This window comes from Dicentrarchus labrax, unplaced genomic scaffold (genome assembly GCF_905237075.1).
Source record: "Dicentrarchus labrax unplaced genomic scaffold, dlabrax2021, whole genome shotgun sequence".
Taxonomy (NCBI): domain Eukaryota; kingdom Metazoa; phylum Chordata; class Actinopteri; family Moronidae; genus Dicentrarchus; species Dicentrarchus labrax.
This window is the reverse complement of record NW_026136715.1, coordinates 19,166,796-19,183,522: the sequence shown is the minus strand read 5'-3', so window position 1 is coordinate 19,183,522 and position 16,727 is coordinate 19,166,796. Positions and strand designations below refer to the sequence as shown.

Below are 16,727 nucleotides of genomic sequence, written 5' to 3'. Positions count from 1 at the left end.
CTTAGCCGGTTCTCAATAGTACTGCTAAGGCCTTTCTTGTAAACAAGCTCATTTTAAAGAACATTGTTTTAGATAATCAACACATTTTGCACACACGCCAAAAAAAAAACTCGTAGGACTGAGGAAAAAAACAACAACAAAACAAAAACATGACATTGGTTAAAAGTCTAAATCACAGTTAATCCTAAAGCCCGTTAAAATAAAGCAACATACCTGAAGGTTATTATTATTCCAATCCAAACACCCAAGATTTATGTTGCGCCGAGCACCTGCCTGTTTATTATCAAACATGCCAAGAGAGTGACCCTCCATGAAAAACAGCAACAACCAAAAACCTAAAAATCGACCGAGTTTACAGTATGATAACAGCGACTGGAGGTGATTGACTTTACGGAGAAACTAAATTAACTGCGAGGAAATCAGGAGGAAAACTGATTTGCATGCTGTTCAGGGAAGTGTGAGCTTTGCTGAGGGAGACCAAGGAGGAGGTGAAGCGTTTTTTGCGCTGGGTGAAGCAGGGAGGCGGTAGCGCGGTTTGGGCGCACATAAGCGGGAAACCTTTTCCTGCTCAGTAGATAATGCTGGTGGTTATAAAAAGTAATTCCATTTTCAGTAATGAGACTACCAGACACGTTTGTGTGAATGAAACATAACCTCCAGGCTATAAAACGACTAAGGATGAAAGACAAATATGATTAGGCTATAAAATATATAAAATACTAAAAATATATGCATGATAAAGTCCATTAGGATTATATAGCCTGTAATAGAAAAATACTGTTGCTTATACATCTATATTCATTTTATAGACAAGCACACATAAACGCGCGCACGTTCACATGCACGCAGATTTTTTTTTTGGAGAAAACACAATAATGAACTACATTTCCCAGAAGGCAAAACACAGCAGCACGATGCTGATTGGACAGCGCCGGTATGTCGTCATCTGCTCATACAAACAAACTAGCAACAGATTAGGTCGACAGCCCGAGCCCGAAGACAGTCATGCGAAGAAAAAAACTTTTCTAAACTGTTTGTGGGACTTTTGGCGTCTCTCATTTGTTGGACGAAAGCAACAGAGTTAGCATTAGTGGTAAGTTTTATCGTTGAGTGTCAAGATAGTGAAGGTTGCATGCTAAGTTGCTAGTAGCTTTGTATGCTAACGTTTGTTTTGAATGAGCCCAGTGACAACAAACGTTAACAGCTAACTTTACCGTTAGCATACAACGTTAGTCTTAGCTTGTCTCTACCGCCGTAGACCTCGTTTAAGAGACATTGATAGTGTTTTTTGTGGTTTTTAAGACGGTAAAATGACTATCGAAGTCGTGATTTAGACGGGGTTCATGTGTGGCTTTATTTTGCTTTAGCTAAGTTACTTCTTTGAATTACTAGCCAGACAGCTAGGTTAACGTAGCAACCTGTAGCTCAACTCTTTCTGCTCAGGGTGGATTTAAAATGGACTTGGTCCGGTTTTGTTTAGTATTTTCCCGTTAGATAGGAGAACTGTTCCTGTCCATGTAATGTGTGTGTGTAGATGTTTACAGTGTGAGGGTTGGAATTATTGGGCTTATGGCGCCATCACGTGTTAACCTTTGGAAACTACTCCAGTTCACTCGAGTAGTCAAAATGTCCATCTCTTTTCCATTTAAAGATTTGAAGAAACTCAGTTAGGGAATTTGTTTTTTTAATTGTCATGATAAGTCCTGTAACATTCTCATCTGTAGGAACAGCTGTGGTTATAAGATGAATTTCTCTGAAGTCTTCAAGCAATCCAACCAACTTTGTAAAGTCTCCCCAGATGGGAAATATTTGGTAAGTGGTTGAGATATTTATTGTAAGATTTGCAAATGTGAAGTCATGTAGTACTTCTAGCTCTGATCTAATTCCCATGGCTATATTGATGTTATGTTATGTTCTATGGATATGGATAAAAAAAAAAGTGAAGTGTGTTATAAGTCTTGATCTTTCTGGCTTGTCTCTTTGGCTATACTCCTCAGGCTACTTGTGTACAGTACAGGCTGGTGGTACGAGATGTGAGCACCCTGCAGATCCTGCAGCTCTACACCTGCTTGGACCAGATATCCCACATGGACTGGGCTTCTGACTCTCTGTTTATCCTCTGTGCTATGTACAAGAGAGGACTGGTGCAGGTAGGCTGTGAGAAGAGGATAGTACTGTGAGCGTGTGACTCTGATCTATCGTAAATGCTGCTGATCAGTCCTATACTTGATAGGTTGTTGTCAATCTTACTCTGCTAGATTAATACTGTTTATGGTGATATGATCAGTTCGTTATGAAGGTATCTCTTTAGGCTCCAGTGGCTTGTGGTATGCCTATGCCAGCCATAGTTATCTAATAAATGATTAAGATATTAATCTAAAACTGTCGCAGCCTTAAAAAAGCTTTATATTGTTCAAGAAAAACACTAGATTTCTATTGCTTATTAGTGCACTCAAAAATTGACAACAAAAGTAAAATGATATGGTTTTTTGACATATTTGAATAGTTCTTTGTCATATAATTAATATGATGAAGTAATATTTTTGAGACAATTAAGATGTGTTGTGGTTATGAAATAACAATCATCAACTGGAGAGATGAACTGCTGTCCTCATTTTATTGCCTTATTCAACTGCTAAAAGTTGTTCATAATGCCAATAATTCACCACATGATGTGTGAACATAACCTAGAAATTGTTCAATCAAATGATTTCCTCTTCAAAACAAAGATAGTGTGTCTTTACTGGTAATCTTTTGAGTTTGAATAAATTTGTAAATTTCAGTTAAATTTTGTGCAGTTGCTGTTTTACGTCACACAATTGTATTTCTGAAAAGTACCAATTTTGCTGAACAGTACATTACAGCACTGTAGATAATTTGTTTTGTATTTGCTATTCTTTTAATGAATCGCAGTCTTCAGTGTATGCACTAGTTTAATAGACATGATGTACTGTAAAGTAGTGGAAAATATGGATACTACTTTACATTCTTCTTCTACATTCTTGTATAATGTCAGTTTCATGTGCATCACAAGTGGCTTACCTTTGAAGGGGTATCCAGTGCCAGTCTTTCATGGTTTCTGATGCTCAAGTGTTTCTTTACTGTTTGAAATCAAGTTTAGTGAGGGATGTCATCAGTGATGGCTGATTGCAGTCCTTCTGTCACTCTGCGTCTTTCTCTTCAGGTGTGGTCTCTCGAACAGCCAGACTGGCACTGTAAGATTGATGAGGGCTCAATAGGACTACTCTCCTCGCGCTGGAGTCCAGACGGACGTCACGTTCTCAACACTACTGAGTTCCATGTAAGTGTGAAGTTGGTGCGTGCGTGGGAGCATGCATTCAGGCGCACGGAAGTGTGTTTATGCATATGCTTGTCTGGTTTCAACTGTTGCTGGCCCGCAAGGAAGGGGGACCTGAAAATAGACAGACACCAGAGCCTTTCTTGACCGCCCCTACACCCCCCCACCCGATGCATGTATTCAGACTGATTTCATAGCACCCTCCTGTTAGCGTCCTGTCATACATGGGTCTCAAGTACCTCTGGAACATGGGTGCAATGTGTATGTGCCCTTTCAATGTAGGTCTGGTATTTTCTTTGGCAGCAAGTCCAACTATGTTCTGTCACTCAAGTAATAATCGTAAAAAAGGGCGAAAAAGCCCCTTCCTAAACCACTAAAGTTGATATGAAGAGATAATAAAATAACTTTTTAAATATTACAGCAGTCAATCTAAAGTAAAGTCAGTAAAAGTAGAAAGTATTTTTTAAGAAGCGATTTATTCAGCCAGCCAGATTGTTGAACAAATCCACTGACATTGAATAAAATGGTCTTGTTTTAGTCTTACTTTTAGTGAAAACTGCATTTGTCTCAATGATTTGATTTATTCCTTTAAACAGAAGTTTTGATGAAATTTCCTTTCTCAGTATTAGGCAGCAGTAATATAAGGGGCAAATTGAACAAGGTTATGCAGTGGGAAATTTGGAGTTGAACTTGACCTGAGCTGGTGGTGTTTTTCGGAATAGGAACAATGTACATAAATGAAACGATTAATTTTTTAGGCTGATTGTATTTCTGTGCTGCAATTTACCATATACCAATATATCTGTGATAAGCTATGATCGGCCAGTGCATCGGCATAGGCATGGATGGAAACATCGGGGTTGTATTAATTGTGACTTTAAGACTTATATAGTACACAGAGAACATGAAATACCCAGAATCAAATCTTGCCACCAGCTGCAAGAGTATATTGTGTTTAGCAGTACTGCATGTTGCAATTGGATTCTTTTCTCCAGTTTAATGGAGCCATCCCTCAATAGTGGGTGTGTCTAGTGGAAATTCTTTCATACCCTAGTATTGACCCTCTACATAACAAGGGTACATAATACTTATCACCTGAAAGATTGAATACTTGAAATACTTGAAATCCCTATCATATAAAAGGTAATGTATATTGTAATAAAATAACTATTGATTGCTCCTGCCAAAATAGGCTCATGAGTAAAAATAATCAAGAGATGTTGAATGTTGTTTATAAAGGTCTGCAGAATGAAAGGCAGACTAATAAAGATGCTGTTAGTACCATTATATGCCTCTTGACTCCTGGTTTGAATTCACTCCGTAGAAAGCACATGTTGCAAGGGGTGACAAGCTACAGCAGCTACCCTCAGGCCATGTGGAATATGACAGGGGGGCCGTGTCTGTCATACTGAAGCTGACTCCAGGAATCCTTTGACAGGTGTTGTAGCCCAATACACAACTGTGTCTGGTCTGGAGAAGGGTGCAGGGAGTGCAAGTGTCTGTGGCATGTCTGCTTTGTGTCTGTCTGCATCTTAAAAAAAGAGAGAAATAGAAAAGAATGGAGGCTCCTTCCTTGAGGAGCTATGGCGTCTGCACAGAACAGTACAGTACAGATCAGATATTAGAACATCTGAGTCATCTTATGTTTGAGGGAAGTTTTTAATGTGTCTGTGTCAAATGACTTGTGATTGCAACCATCACACCTCCTCAACCCCTTTGAATGGCTTACTTGTCATTACGTTTCTTCTGAGATGTTTTGGTGAAACTGAAAAATAATTGCCAACTATTCTGATAATCGATCAGTTGTTTTAAAGTAATTTTTCCAGCATAGATGTCCGACATTTATTTGTTCCAGCTTCTCAATTGTGAGCATTTGCTTTTTTCCTTTGACCTATGTCATAGTAAAGGGGAGTTTTGTTTTAGCACTGTTGGCTGGCTAATGCAAGCAGTTTGATGACTCTGGGTTTTAGAAAATAATTTTCAGGAAAGCAATTTATATAAAAAATAAAAAGCAGATTGATCGATAATGAATGATAATCATTAGTTGCAGCCCTATGCCAGTCTTCCATAAAACACCTCTTTAAATGTTTTGCTGGGCTTGTTTTTCCTACCTTTTGAGGAAGCTGTTAATTTTATTTAGCATAGAATTGAAAGTTTTTTGAGATAGGTAATCCTTTGCTATCTCCGGAAAATGACCTGAGCTTCTTTTTAACCTAACAAAAATTCAGTTTAAACAACAAGCTTTTCATCGTAGTCCACATCATAACATCCTCTCACCTGGGGTGTACATTCAAAAACGTGTTACTCACTGCCCTTATCACCTGGCTAAATATGAAGAAGTCAGTACTGCTTCGTGTTACTAAGCATCCTTTTGTAGTTGAAGTTACAAAACTAATTTAACAGAGGCAAAGTAGGTACTGGCTTCCACATTGCCAAGGGGCCCACTGAACTTGCCTTCACCCCAGCCCAAGATTTCATTAAGGCTGTGCCAGACGGGTGTTCGTGTCAGGCTTGAATGTCAGCCTCACTCATAAACAGCCTGCTATATTAACTTGTTTAGGGACAGCTGCCTCTGGTGTGGATCGTGCCTCTGTGTGTGTGTGTTTGTGTGTGTTTGTGTTTGTCTATGTGTCAGTAATTCTGCTTAGCTGGCTGTGTGTATGTGTGGCAGGTTTTTTTTGTAGCTGTTGCAGGGGGTTTTCTTTCCCAAACAGAATATTTTCAGATCTTTCTGATTTGCAGGTACACAATTTATTAGCTCACAACTGACATTGTAACAGTAGGAGACTGGCTAAGCATATCGCCCTCTAGTGTTGAAACAAGGGTTTAAGGGGCAGCCCTAGACGGACTACTACGAAATATTGTCAGCTGTTTCTTAAAGGCTTCAAGGCAGGACTTCAAGAGGCAGACATGTTAAAACAAAAGCAGCTGTTTATATCAGATGGCGCCATGTCACTGATTTAATAGAAAAGTTGCATTGCTGAAACCTAGCCTATGTATTGTGAGACTTCACGCGAGTCATCTCCTATTTGAATTCTGATCGTTTATCTTAGGACCTCACAAAATGCCACTCACACATCCATGTTAATCCACCTTTACCAGCTGAGGGGTGATAAACTGAGAGTGGAAAAACTCCAGCCAAGGACACCATTGAGCTTGACTTCTCTAATGGTTTTTACATTGTTGGGATCAGATTAGCAATAACATTCTTGGCCAGTACTGCTGGAGCCTTGCTAACGCGTAGCATTGTTGGCAACAACGCTACCGGACTAAACTGCAAACGTAGGCAGCTGCTGCTATGCAACATGGGACAATAGCTCACCCATACCTATGTGTGGGCTGCGAGAGGCTCCAGTTCCTTGGTAGAATCATGAGGCTGTAACAGGAGAAATAGGCTATATTGGTTTGAGATGGCTTCCTATGTGGAATGCCTACAGTCTAATCCTCTGCTGACAGATAGGCCTATAAGGCATCAAATACACTTGCCCATTCTCTCACACTCGCCGAGGCTCGCAACAAGAATGGCTGATGGATAGGTTTGTATTCCAGGTGGCTGTCAGTAACTTTGGTCTAGAACTGATGGTAGTTATCATGTTGCCCACAGGCTGCCCTGTTGGGAATGTTCCCTAATTCTGTGGTTTTCTTGTTATGAATACTTGCTAATAGACACTAAATGGATGTGATAGTAGAAATTAGCCATAGTTGTCCCATTTGGCAGTGTCTTAAGAAGATTGGTGTGTCATAACATGTCAGAGGAAGTTTATTTGTACAGCTTTTAATTATTGTCACACTGCAGTCTCGAAGGGCATATTATGAAACAATCATTTGTAGCCCCTCCACCCCTTTCCACCATCACAACCACCCATTTGGTAGAAATACACATACAGTACATACAACCCTAATTCTATTTTTTCTTTATATCTTGTATTTTATTTTGCTATTTAATGTGTATTTATTTTCTCTTATCTGCTGTGTTCTATCTGGAGCTGCTGTAACATGTGAATTTCCCCAGTGTGGGATCAATAAAGTCTATCTTAAATCTTAGGGAACCGTAAGAACCATCTACTAATGAGGAATCACTACATGTAGTGACTGATCAAAACAATATCAAAATCAAAATATGTACTTGTCTGTAATTACAACCCTTACTGTTGATCAGTTGCAGTTATGCCAACCCTGGCACAGGCCTGAATTTTTCCCTCTCTGATGGATAAACAGCAGCTGTTGTAGTGAAGTTTTGCCTATTCACACCACCCTCAAGCCCTAGCCCCAATCCCCAAGCTGCTGCTCACCTTTGGTGAGGATACTTCATCTAAAGTGTAGCTTTACAAACTAAGGATCTTATTGCATACCACCCCACATGGAAAAGCATTTCCCACCTATTTTCCTCGTCTACCCTTCCTCCACCCAGTTTAAAGTTACACTGACTTTCGGGTCGTGATCTCCCCACATCCCCTATGTGGTGGGTTCAAGGCATCTAAGATGTGTAAGTGTGTTTGTGTTTGAGCAATGTTGATATTGGTTGCCTTGGCACCATGTCTGAGGGGATGTCCAGGAAGTGTGCAGGGAGGTGATATTACAGAGTCTACACAGCTGGATGTCTTGGCCAAACAGGAGGGTCGACACTTCAGCCCAGTTAGGAGACAGACTTGCCCCAGTTCAAATGTCTGTCTGGACTCTATGATGAAAGCCTTGACACTTCAGTAGTTTTAACTCTGCACATTCTCAAATGCAAAATACATCATTCAGATTTAGGTTTACATTTTTATTGCCAAAATTATTTCTTTAAGAATAATTTATTAGTGTGTGTGTGTGTGTGTGTGTGTGTGCGCGCAGACCTTGGTTTTGAGGTTAACATTGTGGCTAAAATTAATTCACGTTTTTGTTCCACCTGTAATTTGACATTAATGTTTCCAGCGACTTTACTTTTCTCAATGAGAAAAGTAATGTATTTAAGGCTCTTCGCTAGTGTACATAACCAGTTTAGTTTAGCATTTTCACATCTTAAACATTCAAAGCATGATCAGACAGGACTGCATGCCTGTAAAGGGGAGGGTTAGATGTTCAGCACTTTAAGTTATATTTTAATTTTATATTTTAACTTTATTCTATTTCTCTACTGTGTTGTGTACTATTGTGTCTTATTATTGTACTGTTGTGTAAAGGGAGTTGGGCAAAGTAAGATTTTCATTGTATGGTATAAACCACTGTCTTTCTTACTGTGCATATGACAATAAACCTCTTGAATCTTGAAGAGGGCCATGCATTTAAACCCTTAATGTTGCAGTGTTGTGTTGGCATGCCTTTGCTATTTGGATTGTTAGTAATGAGTACTTTCGTAGGTTGTGTTTAAGAGAAGAGTGAACCAAACAAGAAATATTTTGTTTGTTTTTCCTGTGCAGTCAAGAAGGTGCTGTCTGCTGTCTGTCTACCATCTGCCTGAATCTATGTGAGTGCAGCATGGTACATATAAATAGTCTGCTTGGAACAATACTGTGTACAAAAGAAGTATAATTTCTACACCATTAAAAAATAGATTTATTCCTTCTACCTAATTAAAAATTCCAGAAACTATGAATATGTAAATTTGGTTTGTTTCTAAAGTTTTCCTGCTGGGCACAATATCTCCTACTCCACTGTAAAGTCCATTCTTAGTGTTTGTGCACTGTTAGCTTCAAGTTTCTACATCACACTTGTTTAAGTTGCATAATGGACCCGTTATTGGTAACAGTGGGATTTCAGAAACAACTTTCTCTGTGAACACCTTAACACTCAGACAACTGTACAGTAGTGCAGACAATGGATTATCTAACAGCGTCTCAAGGACTGTCATGTGCTCCATCTTTCTTGAAAGGCAAGATGCCACATGTCAAACTGGTCCTTGGGTCAAAATATGTTATACTGTTGGCTGAGTGCCACACGCTTTTGTTGGCATCAGTCTTGTTGAAGTGAGACTGGTGGGTATTTGAGTGAGTGCTGTAAAAACTGGGCATTAACACATGTGGTCTCTTTGTTATGCCGACTTGTGGCCAGATAGTTATTCTTTGGCGCTGCTTCTCATATGGGGGACTGCACACAACCTGCTGGCCATGCAACTTGCTGTTAATTTGTCACACTTGTAGCAAACATGTCTAACATTACAGCTTGGCTACTAAATGGACGGGTACTATTTTCCTGCTATGTGTCAGATGTTGTTTTGGATCTGTTAATTTAATACATTTTCAAGTCCTAATTTAATTGGTATAATCTCTTTCAATCCCTGTCAGTGACTGCCGCCCTATAAACATATGCATTCATTCTCTGTGGAAATACACTGATAGACAACACTCCACACACTAGGGCCCGTCTGAGCCATCCATCTACTGATTGCATTAGGATTCCATGTCAGTGTGTCATATCCTTCACAGAGATTTGTCATAGACCTCTTCAAAGACATAAGGCACTCTGTCCACAGCCATTAAAGTGCACGATAGACCATGCTAGCCTGGACTATAGTCTGGATCTGCCCAGCTGACGGACAAGTCGTTGGGTGTAGAGGAGCACTTAGAGGCCTGGTTGATTGAGCTCTTACTAGCTGTTGACACCCAGTCGCCATATGCAGCACATAGATCACATACTCAGTTAAGATCTTCCTACAGATTTTGAATTAATCTCATATAGACTAAAATCTAGTAGAGAGGGCATCTGATCCAAGTGGGCATTTTATATTTAACCTTTATTTAACCAGGTGACCTGGCCAAGAATGAAGCAAAGTTGAAGTTTACATAGAAAATATTCTAAAACAGTACATTACAAATAATACATGATAAGAGCTCATTTCTACAGCCACAGGGGTTAAATGAGCACAGACATCAATTAACAAAACTAATTATGCATTCTAGCAAGAAATTTAAGTTCTTGAAGTTAAGCTTTTGTTAAAAGCAGCTGCAGTTATCTCAAAGTGGCTTATAAAACCGCCGTTTAAAAAAATCTGACTAATGTATCAGAATGGTCGATATTATTTAACTTTTTATTTAGCTCATCACAGATTTAGCCACAATTGCATATATCTGCTGTTAAGTTGCAGAAAAAAATGTTTGAGGTAATTGAGAAACAGTGTCACCATTAGACAGTTCATCCACTATAGAGCACTGAAATGGTGATTTTTAACTATAAAATGACCCGCTCAGTACATATCTTGGTCACATTATTTAATATCCACATTTAAAGAATACATTTCAACATGTTTATTTGTGTGTTCATGTTAAAAAATGAATTTTGCCTGATGTATTTTTTCAATATTATATTCAATATGTGTATATATCAGCCTAAAAAAATCCAGTACTTTTCAGGCACTAACTTGGATATGTTTATGCCCTTTGTGCTGCCTTGCAATATGGTGTGCTTGTCATACTTTCACTTGGAGATAATCCAGTTTGTTTTTTTCCTTTTTCCTCTGGCGACAGCTGAGAATCACCGTCTGGTCCCTGTGCACCAAAGCTGTCTCTTACATCAAGTATCCCAAAGCATGTCAGAAGGGTCAGTATGAGAATAAAATTGTTTTATGTATTTTCTTGTGGCTTATGAGTATATATGTATTACCAGTAGTACCTGAGGACAGGGCCAGTGGTCTGAGTGCCTCAGCATGCCCACAAATCACATGCTGTTCTTTACCTTGTGGTGCGACCCTGGGTATGTGGCCAAACTATGGTCCTCTTTGCTGACAGCTGTGCCCCTCTTCAGTAAATGGGGCATGCTCCTCATAACAGGCCTGTCAGCAGCTCGGGGAAAAATGATTGTCTATGACTCTGACTCCCCATTTTCCACATGCAATACTATGCCCTTCTGCAACCCATGTATCCTCCCAGCCATCATATAAATAATATGGCCATGATAGTTACATACCACCGACCTGATGCTGCCAAAATGTCACGTTATTACTTTGGATGAAATACACAGGGAGCCATGAAGTTACATATTCAGTTATCAAAATAGAAAATCGAATAGCCAACACATAAAGATTGTTTTGATCAAAGTCATTCAGTCCCGAAGAATTAACTTTTGAGTGTTGACTGAAGTGTCCAAAAACGGAATATTAAAAGGGTTGTGATTGCTTGATCCATGCTTTTTAAGCACTACACTGCCTTGTAAGAATTTAACGTAACTAATGCATGTCTTTTTAGCTTCATCTTTTTCATAACAAACTATAATTTTCACTTCAAAACGTCTGTTAAAATGTCACTGTAATTTTAAGTTTTTTTAATCATACTTGTGATTTTAGGCCATAAAATCCAGCCGGTAGTTAAAATTCTAGCTTTCACCCACAGGTATAGATTTCAGCAGAGATGGCTGCTATATGGCTTTGGCTGAACGCCGTGACTGCAAAGACTATGTTAGTGTGTTCGTGTGTGATGACTGGCATTTACTCAGGGTAAGTAGGACATTAGAATTTTAGTTGACTTTTATGACCATTACACCCGGGACACACTGCCTGCATGAGCAGCGTGTGTGCGTTGCGGAATCTCTTGCTTTTTATTTTAGTGCCCATGTTAACAGGTTAGAGCAGGCATGTAGCCTGTCGGAGCGGCAGTGACAATGGACAGTTAAAAATGATGTGTTTAATGTGTCATATCAACGTCATATCGGCAACATTTAAACCTTTCACCACAGTTTCAATGTCTGTAGAATGTCAGACATGAACAAATATATAAATACCATTATTTTAACTGAACATCTCCTGTATCCTGTGTAATCTTATTCAGATTAAAAACCAGTATTTCTTTGGACAGAATCCAGCCATTTGTTAACTAGGCTTGTATTTGATTGTATTTCTCAATGGCAAACTAAATGTAGAAAGAGAGTGCAGCTGAAACGCTCCTTGTGTGGCAGACAGCAAGGTAGCAATCACAGGCCTGGGCTCTATTATTCATTTGACATTTAAGTTAGCTAAGTAAGTAATTAAGTAAGTAAGGAACAGTGGAAGATACCTAAATTTAGGGCACCAAAAAGGTATACAGGGTCAGCATGTGACAGTAAGAATAGAATTTAGTAAAACATCTCAAACATGACTTGCTACACAGAATGATTTACAACATGATGTAAATGCCTTCCTGCCACCCTTCTCTTCAAATATTAATTCTTTAGGATTTTCATTGACCAAGATTTCATCATTTGAGATGCCATGCAGATGTAGTCATAGACAAATTGAGACTAACAAAAGACACATTTATCAACATTTGTTATTCTTTTTCTTAAGGAAGGCCATGCATTTCTTTCTTCTATAAATGTATATTATTCATTTCTTTGACCTAATTTAACTTAACTCTGTCACAGCATTTTGAGACTGAGACACAGGACCTGGCAGGGTTGGAGTGGTCTCCCAATGGCTGTGTGCTGGCAGTATGGGATAGCTGTCTGGAGGTGAGTCTTTTGCCTAATATACTGAAGGTACAAAAAGAGAATGTGATAGATTAACTTCCTTGATAGCTTTATTGAGCAGGAACTTACTCTTTCTGCTCCAGTGGATTGCCTTTTAAGATGTTAAAGTACAGAGGTGGCTGTTCCACACTGAAGCAGCTCACTAAGAAGGGTCAGTTGAGTGCTGAATAATCCAGTGTGGGAGTGCAATCAAAGGGTGTCATTAAAGTAGACGACCACATATTCAGCAGTTTTACTTTTAAGGCCTGTTACGTGCATTATGTTTTGACATTATATCCTATATTAGAAACGAGTACTGTATACAAATAAAGTGTCTTTGCCTAAGCATAGATACAAGATACGACAAGAAACTCAAGAGACAGTAAACACACATACTGCCATAATGCAAGATACTCTAAAGCTCCCACATGCAGGGCTACAAATGTTGATAGAGACCTATGATAGTGATGTGAGTGAAAGTCATGGCATCTGAGCAAAACAAATGTTGATGTTTAGTGGGGATATAAACAGGATGAATGGATAATACTTAATGTGTGTGTATCATTTCCACAGTACAAGGTGTTGCTGTACTCTCTGGACGGCCGGTTGCTGTCAACCTACAGTGCCTATGAGTGGTCGCTGGGTATCAAGTCTGTGACGTGGTGCCCCAGCAGCCAGTTCCTGGCCATTGGCAGCTACGATGAAAAAGTATGGATAAACTCTTAGTCTTATAGTGAGCTATAGGATGACACAGCACAATAAGACACAGTACAAGTAATCATTGTAAAGCTACATGTCTTAAAAGAGTTCTGCACCGATTTGGCATTGCACTCCTACACCACTTACTCTTTTAATTTTAAAAGAGAGGATAAAAATTGAGCACACACGTTCTTTAAACACATTCTTCTTCCTTGTCAAAACCTGGCACCCACATTACACACAATGCAACTCGAACACTGCCAGTTCAATCGCAGATTCGGGTGTGTTATGCTAGTAGCAGATAATGTAGCCTTGAGCCATGAGCCAAAAGCAGAGTTAAAGAGCGAGCTAGAGAGATCTAATAACTTCTAATCTAATAATAACCGGTAAACAAACTTTGATGTTTAAAATTTAAGTTCCCTTTTAAGAACTTAATTAATTTCTGCTTATAAAGAAAGGTATAAACTTAAGTGTCAGACATGTTTATCTGGATGTAATATGTTGTGTGCATTCGTTAATATCGGTACAAAGTAAACGACTTTACTACTCTCACATCAGGTGCGCATCCTCAATCATATCACATGGAAGAAAGTCACACAGTTTGAGCACCCAGCAACCATCAACAACACAAAAGCTGTGAGTATTTACCAGCCTTCATGATGAGCCTCAAAGACATTGCAGTTCAATTATTTACTTTGTCTGATTGTTGGGTATCTAGGTTGTGTATAAGGAAGTGGAGCGAAGGCCAGCTGTTGGCAGTGATGACCTTTCGCTACACAACATTACAATTGGCACCACCCTCTTCAACACCCAGAGCAAATGTATGTCAGATTTTGCTTTGAAAATATTTAAAAAGCAGTATTTGACTAAAACTACTGAGGTGAAGCAAGAAACTTTGTCTAATCACAAACTCATTTGCAGACGAGATCTGCCCACTGCCAGTCCAACTTCCTGTGGTCAAACCGGACCCAGACCGAGCCAACCCCAAGATCGGAGTCTCTACTTTGGCATTCAGCTCAGACAGTCGCTATCTAGCCACCAAAAACGGTAACCCTTCTCACAGCTGTTGACTTCTACCTTCAGTGTGGATCCAAGACAGCTGTATTATATGTAAATAACAGTTTCCACAGTTTTGGTCATAACCATGAACTTAAACGCTGACTTCATTACAAACCTAGTGTTGAGAGTGGCTGTGAATGTTTATCAGTGTTATCTGACCGTAGACAACATGGCCAGTGTTGTCTGGGTGTGGGACATGCAGAAGATGAGCCTGGAGGCCGTGCTTGAACAGACCTCGGCTGTGCGTTGCTTTCAGTGGGATCCCCAACGCCCCCGGCTGGCGCTGTGTACAGGCAACACCAAACTCTATCTCTGGTCTCCAGCAGGCTGCGTCTCCGTCCAAGTCCCCACTGAAGGTAACATGTTCAGCCACAAAGAGTCAATAATGTCAAGCAGTTTATTTTATTTATTTAGATTAGTTTATTTAAGCTTCACAAGGCAACTTTAGCATGTTGGCAGCAAGAGGCCACTGTTTAAGATAAACAGAACAAACCTGGAACTCAGGTTTTATGACATTGTCTTAATCCCATTAAAATGCTTGCAAGGTCAAGGATTTTTTTTGTTTGTTTTTAAAATGGTTCCTTCCTGTGCAAAGGGAAGATATCCCACCAGTATTTCAGTTTTTACTTATGCGATGCTCATCTGTGTTGCTGCAATGTATTTTGATTTAGCCTGAAAACAATAGAAATATTAAATTGAAAAAGTCATTGCATGATGTCAGGATCAATAAATTAACAAAGTTGAATGTATATTCTTAATAGGGGTGTAAGAAAATATCAATAAATATATTGCGATATTTTGTTTTGTGATATTGTATTGATTCTCAAAAATACTGTATTGATTTTTCAGTTTAAACCCCCAACTGTTAGATGGTGTTGCTGTAAACATAAACTGATATGATGTTGAATGTTACAGATACTGTGAAGTGCAGTATTTCAAAATCGCAATATATCACCATATATTGTATCATAACCCCTGTGTCATGATGCGTATCGCCAGATTCTTGCCAATACACAGCCTTAACTCTTTCGATGCACAATGATTTTTATGCTTTTATTTTGTGCATGTTTTGTGTCATCACACTTGCCCCTTTCTCTGTTCTGCCAGGTGGTTTTCAGGTCCAGTCATTAAACTGGCACTGCAGTGGAGACTCTCTGATCCTCCTTGGAAAGGAGCAACTGTGTTTGTGCTACATGGACACTGACCAGGAAGACAAGTAAAGCACATAAAAACATAGTTGTCAAGAAAAGTTTAGGCTTATTTAGACACAAAGGAATGTGTTCCGGTGATGACCAAAAGACTGGTGGGAAGACTCAAAATATCAACTTTCATATGTTGAAATTGTTCACCAGGTTTTTCAGGACCTCAGTGCAGGTTGCTGGGATGTTCCTTTTCTAGTGAAGTTGAAAACATGGAGAACCTGACAACATTCCCTCTGAGAGACGTAGAATGAATAAATATCACTTTTTAAATAACCAAATGCGTACTGAAGCACTAGTTTCAAACACTGTGACAAGACATGTCTACAAAGTTTTATAGCTATCACTGTACTTTTAGTAAGTATTTTGTATGTTATACCTTGAAATTGTGTCATTGTTTTTGAATACATTTTGTCATAAATAAAATTTGTGCATCTTAATCTTTCAATTGTTAATCAAGAGAGTTTGTTTCTCAGCTCTGTGTAACTTACAGACAACAGTGTGTTTCAGTGAAAACCAGTAGCTGAGTTACAGTTAATGAATGTGTGGATTACTGACACTGAACGAGTCCGGACCGAGTCTGTTCCGGTCTGAGGAGATCCGGATACGCGAGGACAACAAACTGGAATCGGAATCTGTGGATGTTCGTCTGTAGCTAGCTGGTACACCTTGAAACACAACCTCATTTGGCCATCCATGAAACCTACTTAATCTCCCACTTTTCTATAGCAACACATACTTCCTACAGGCACTGCACTAGTTTGTTACAAATAACAAGCGACCTGTCGTCTTCAGAAACTTTGTAAAAGTCCCACACAATCGACGCCGTGTTGTCTGTTTTCAAACATAAGCACGCTGTGCTGCATTCACGGTGTAACGTAAATTCCCTGTTCCCACATTTGGTAGTCGTTTTTTCAGCCTTGTTAAGTTCGTGTTTCTATTGTTTATGTGTAACGTGGAAAAATACTGTGGATATCAATTCAAGTCAGCAACTACCAAAATTATGACCGAGTTAACAAGTTTTTTTCCGACAAGAATTGAAGAGAATTTTTGCCTCAAATTCAGAAATACAGTAA

The 16,727-nt window shown here is 39.2% G+C and overlaps 2 protein-coding genes across 3 annotated transcripts in view; one reads left to right on the top strand and one right to left on the bottom strand.

Moving 5' to 3' along the window:
* tp73 (tumor protein p73) overlaps positions 1-3,064 on the bottom strand; it is a 28,773-nt gene extending 25,709 nt beyond the window's left edge. Inside the window, exon 1 of one of the 2 annotated variants that reach the window (XM_051424173.1) lies at positions 3,043-3,064. The gene's annotated coding sequence lies outside the window, so the exon portion shown is untranslated. Of the gene's footprint in view, positions 1-213; positions 494-3,042 lie in introns of those variants that run through there. The other variant, XM_051424175.1, reaches the window with a different exon arrangement.
* On the top strand, positions 945-16,099 carry wrap73 (WD repeat containing, antisense to TP73). The gene is made up of 13 exons (XM_051424179.1): positions 945-1,093; positions 1,725-1,812; positions 1,998-2,150; positions 3,185-3,301; positions 10,744-10,816; positions 11,605-11,708; positions 12,611-12,697; positions 13,268-13,402; positions 13,952-14,029; positions 14,112-14,214; positions 14,315-14,440; positions 14,617-14,808; positions 15,560-16,099. The coding sequence occupies exons 2-13, from the start codon at positions 1,744-1,746 to the stop codon at positions 15,670-15,672; spliced, it is 1,350 nt and encodes a 449-aa protein (XP_051280139.1). The 5' UTR covers positions 945-1,093; positions 1,725-1,743; the 3' UTR covers positions 15,673-16,099.
* Positions 16,100-16,727: the final 628 nt, after the last annotated feature.

Coding starts and splice junctions, on each gene's coding strand:
- wrap73 (XM_051424179.1), top strand. CDS start 1,744: ATGAATTTCTCTGAAGTCTTCAAGCAATCCAACCAACTTTGTAAAGTC. Junction 2,151..3,184: donor ACAAGAGAGGACTGGTGCAG/GTAGGCTGTGAG, acceptor CTTTCTCTTCAG/GTGTGGTCTCTCGAACAGCC. Junction 14,441..14,616: donor CTATCTAGCCACCAAAAACG/GTAACCCTTCTC, acceptor ATCTGACCGTAG/ACAACATGGCCAGTGTTGTC.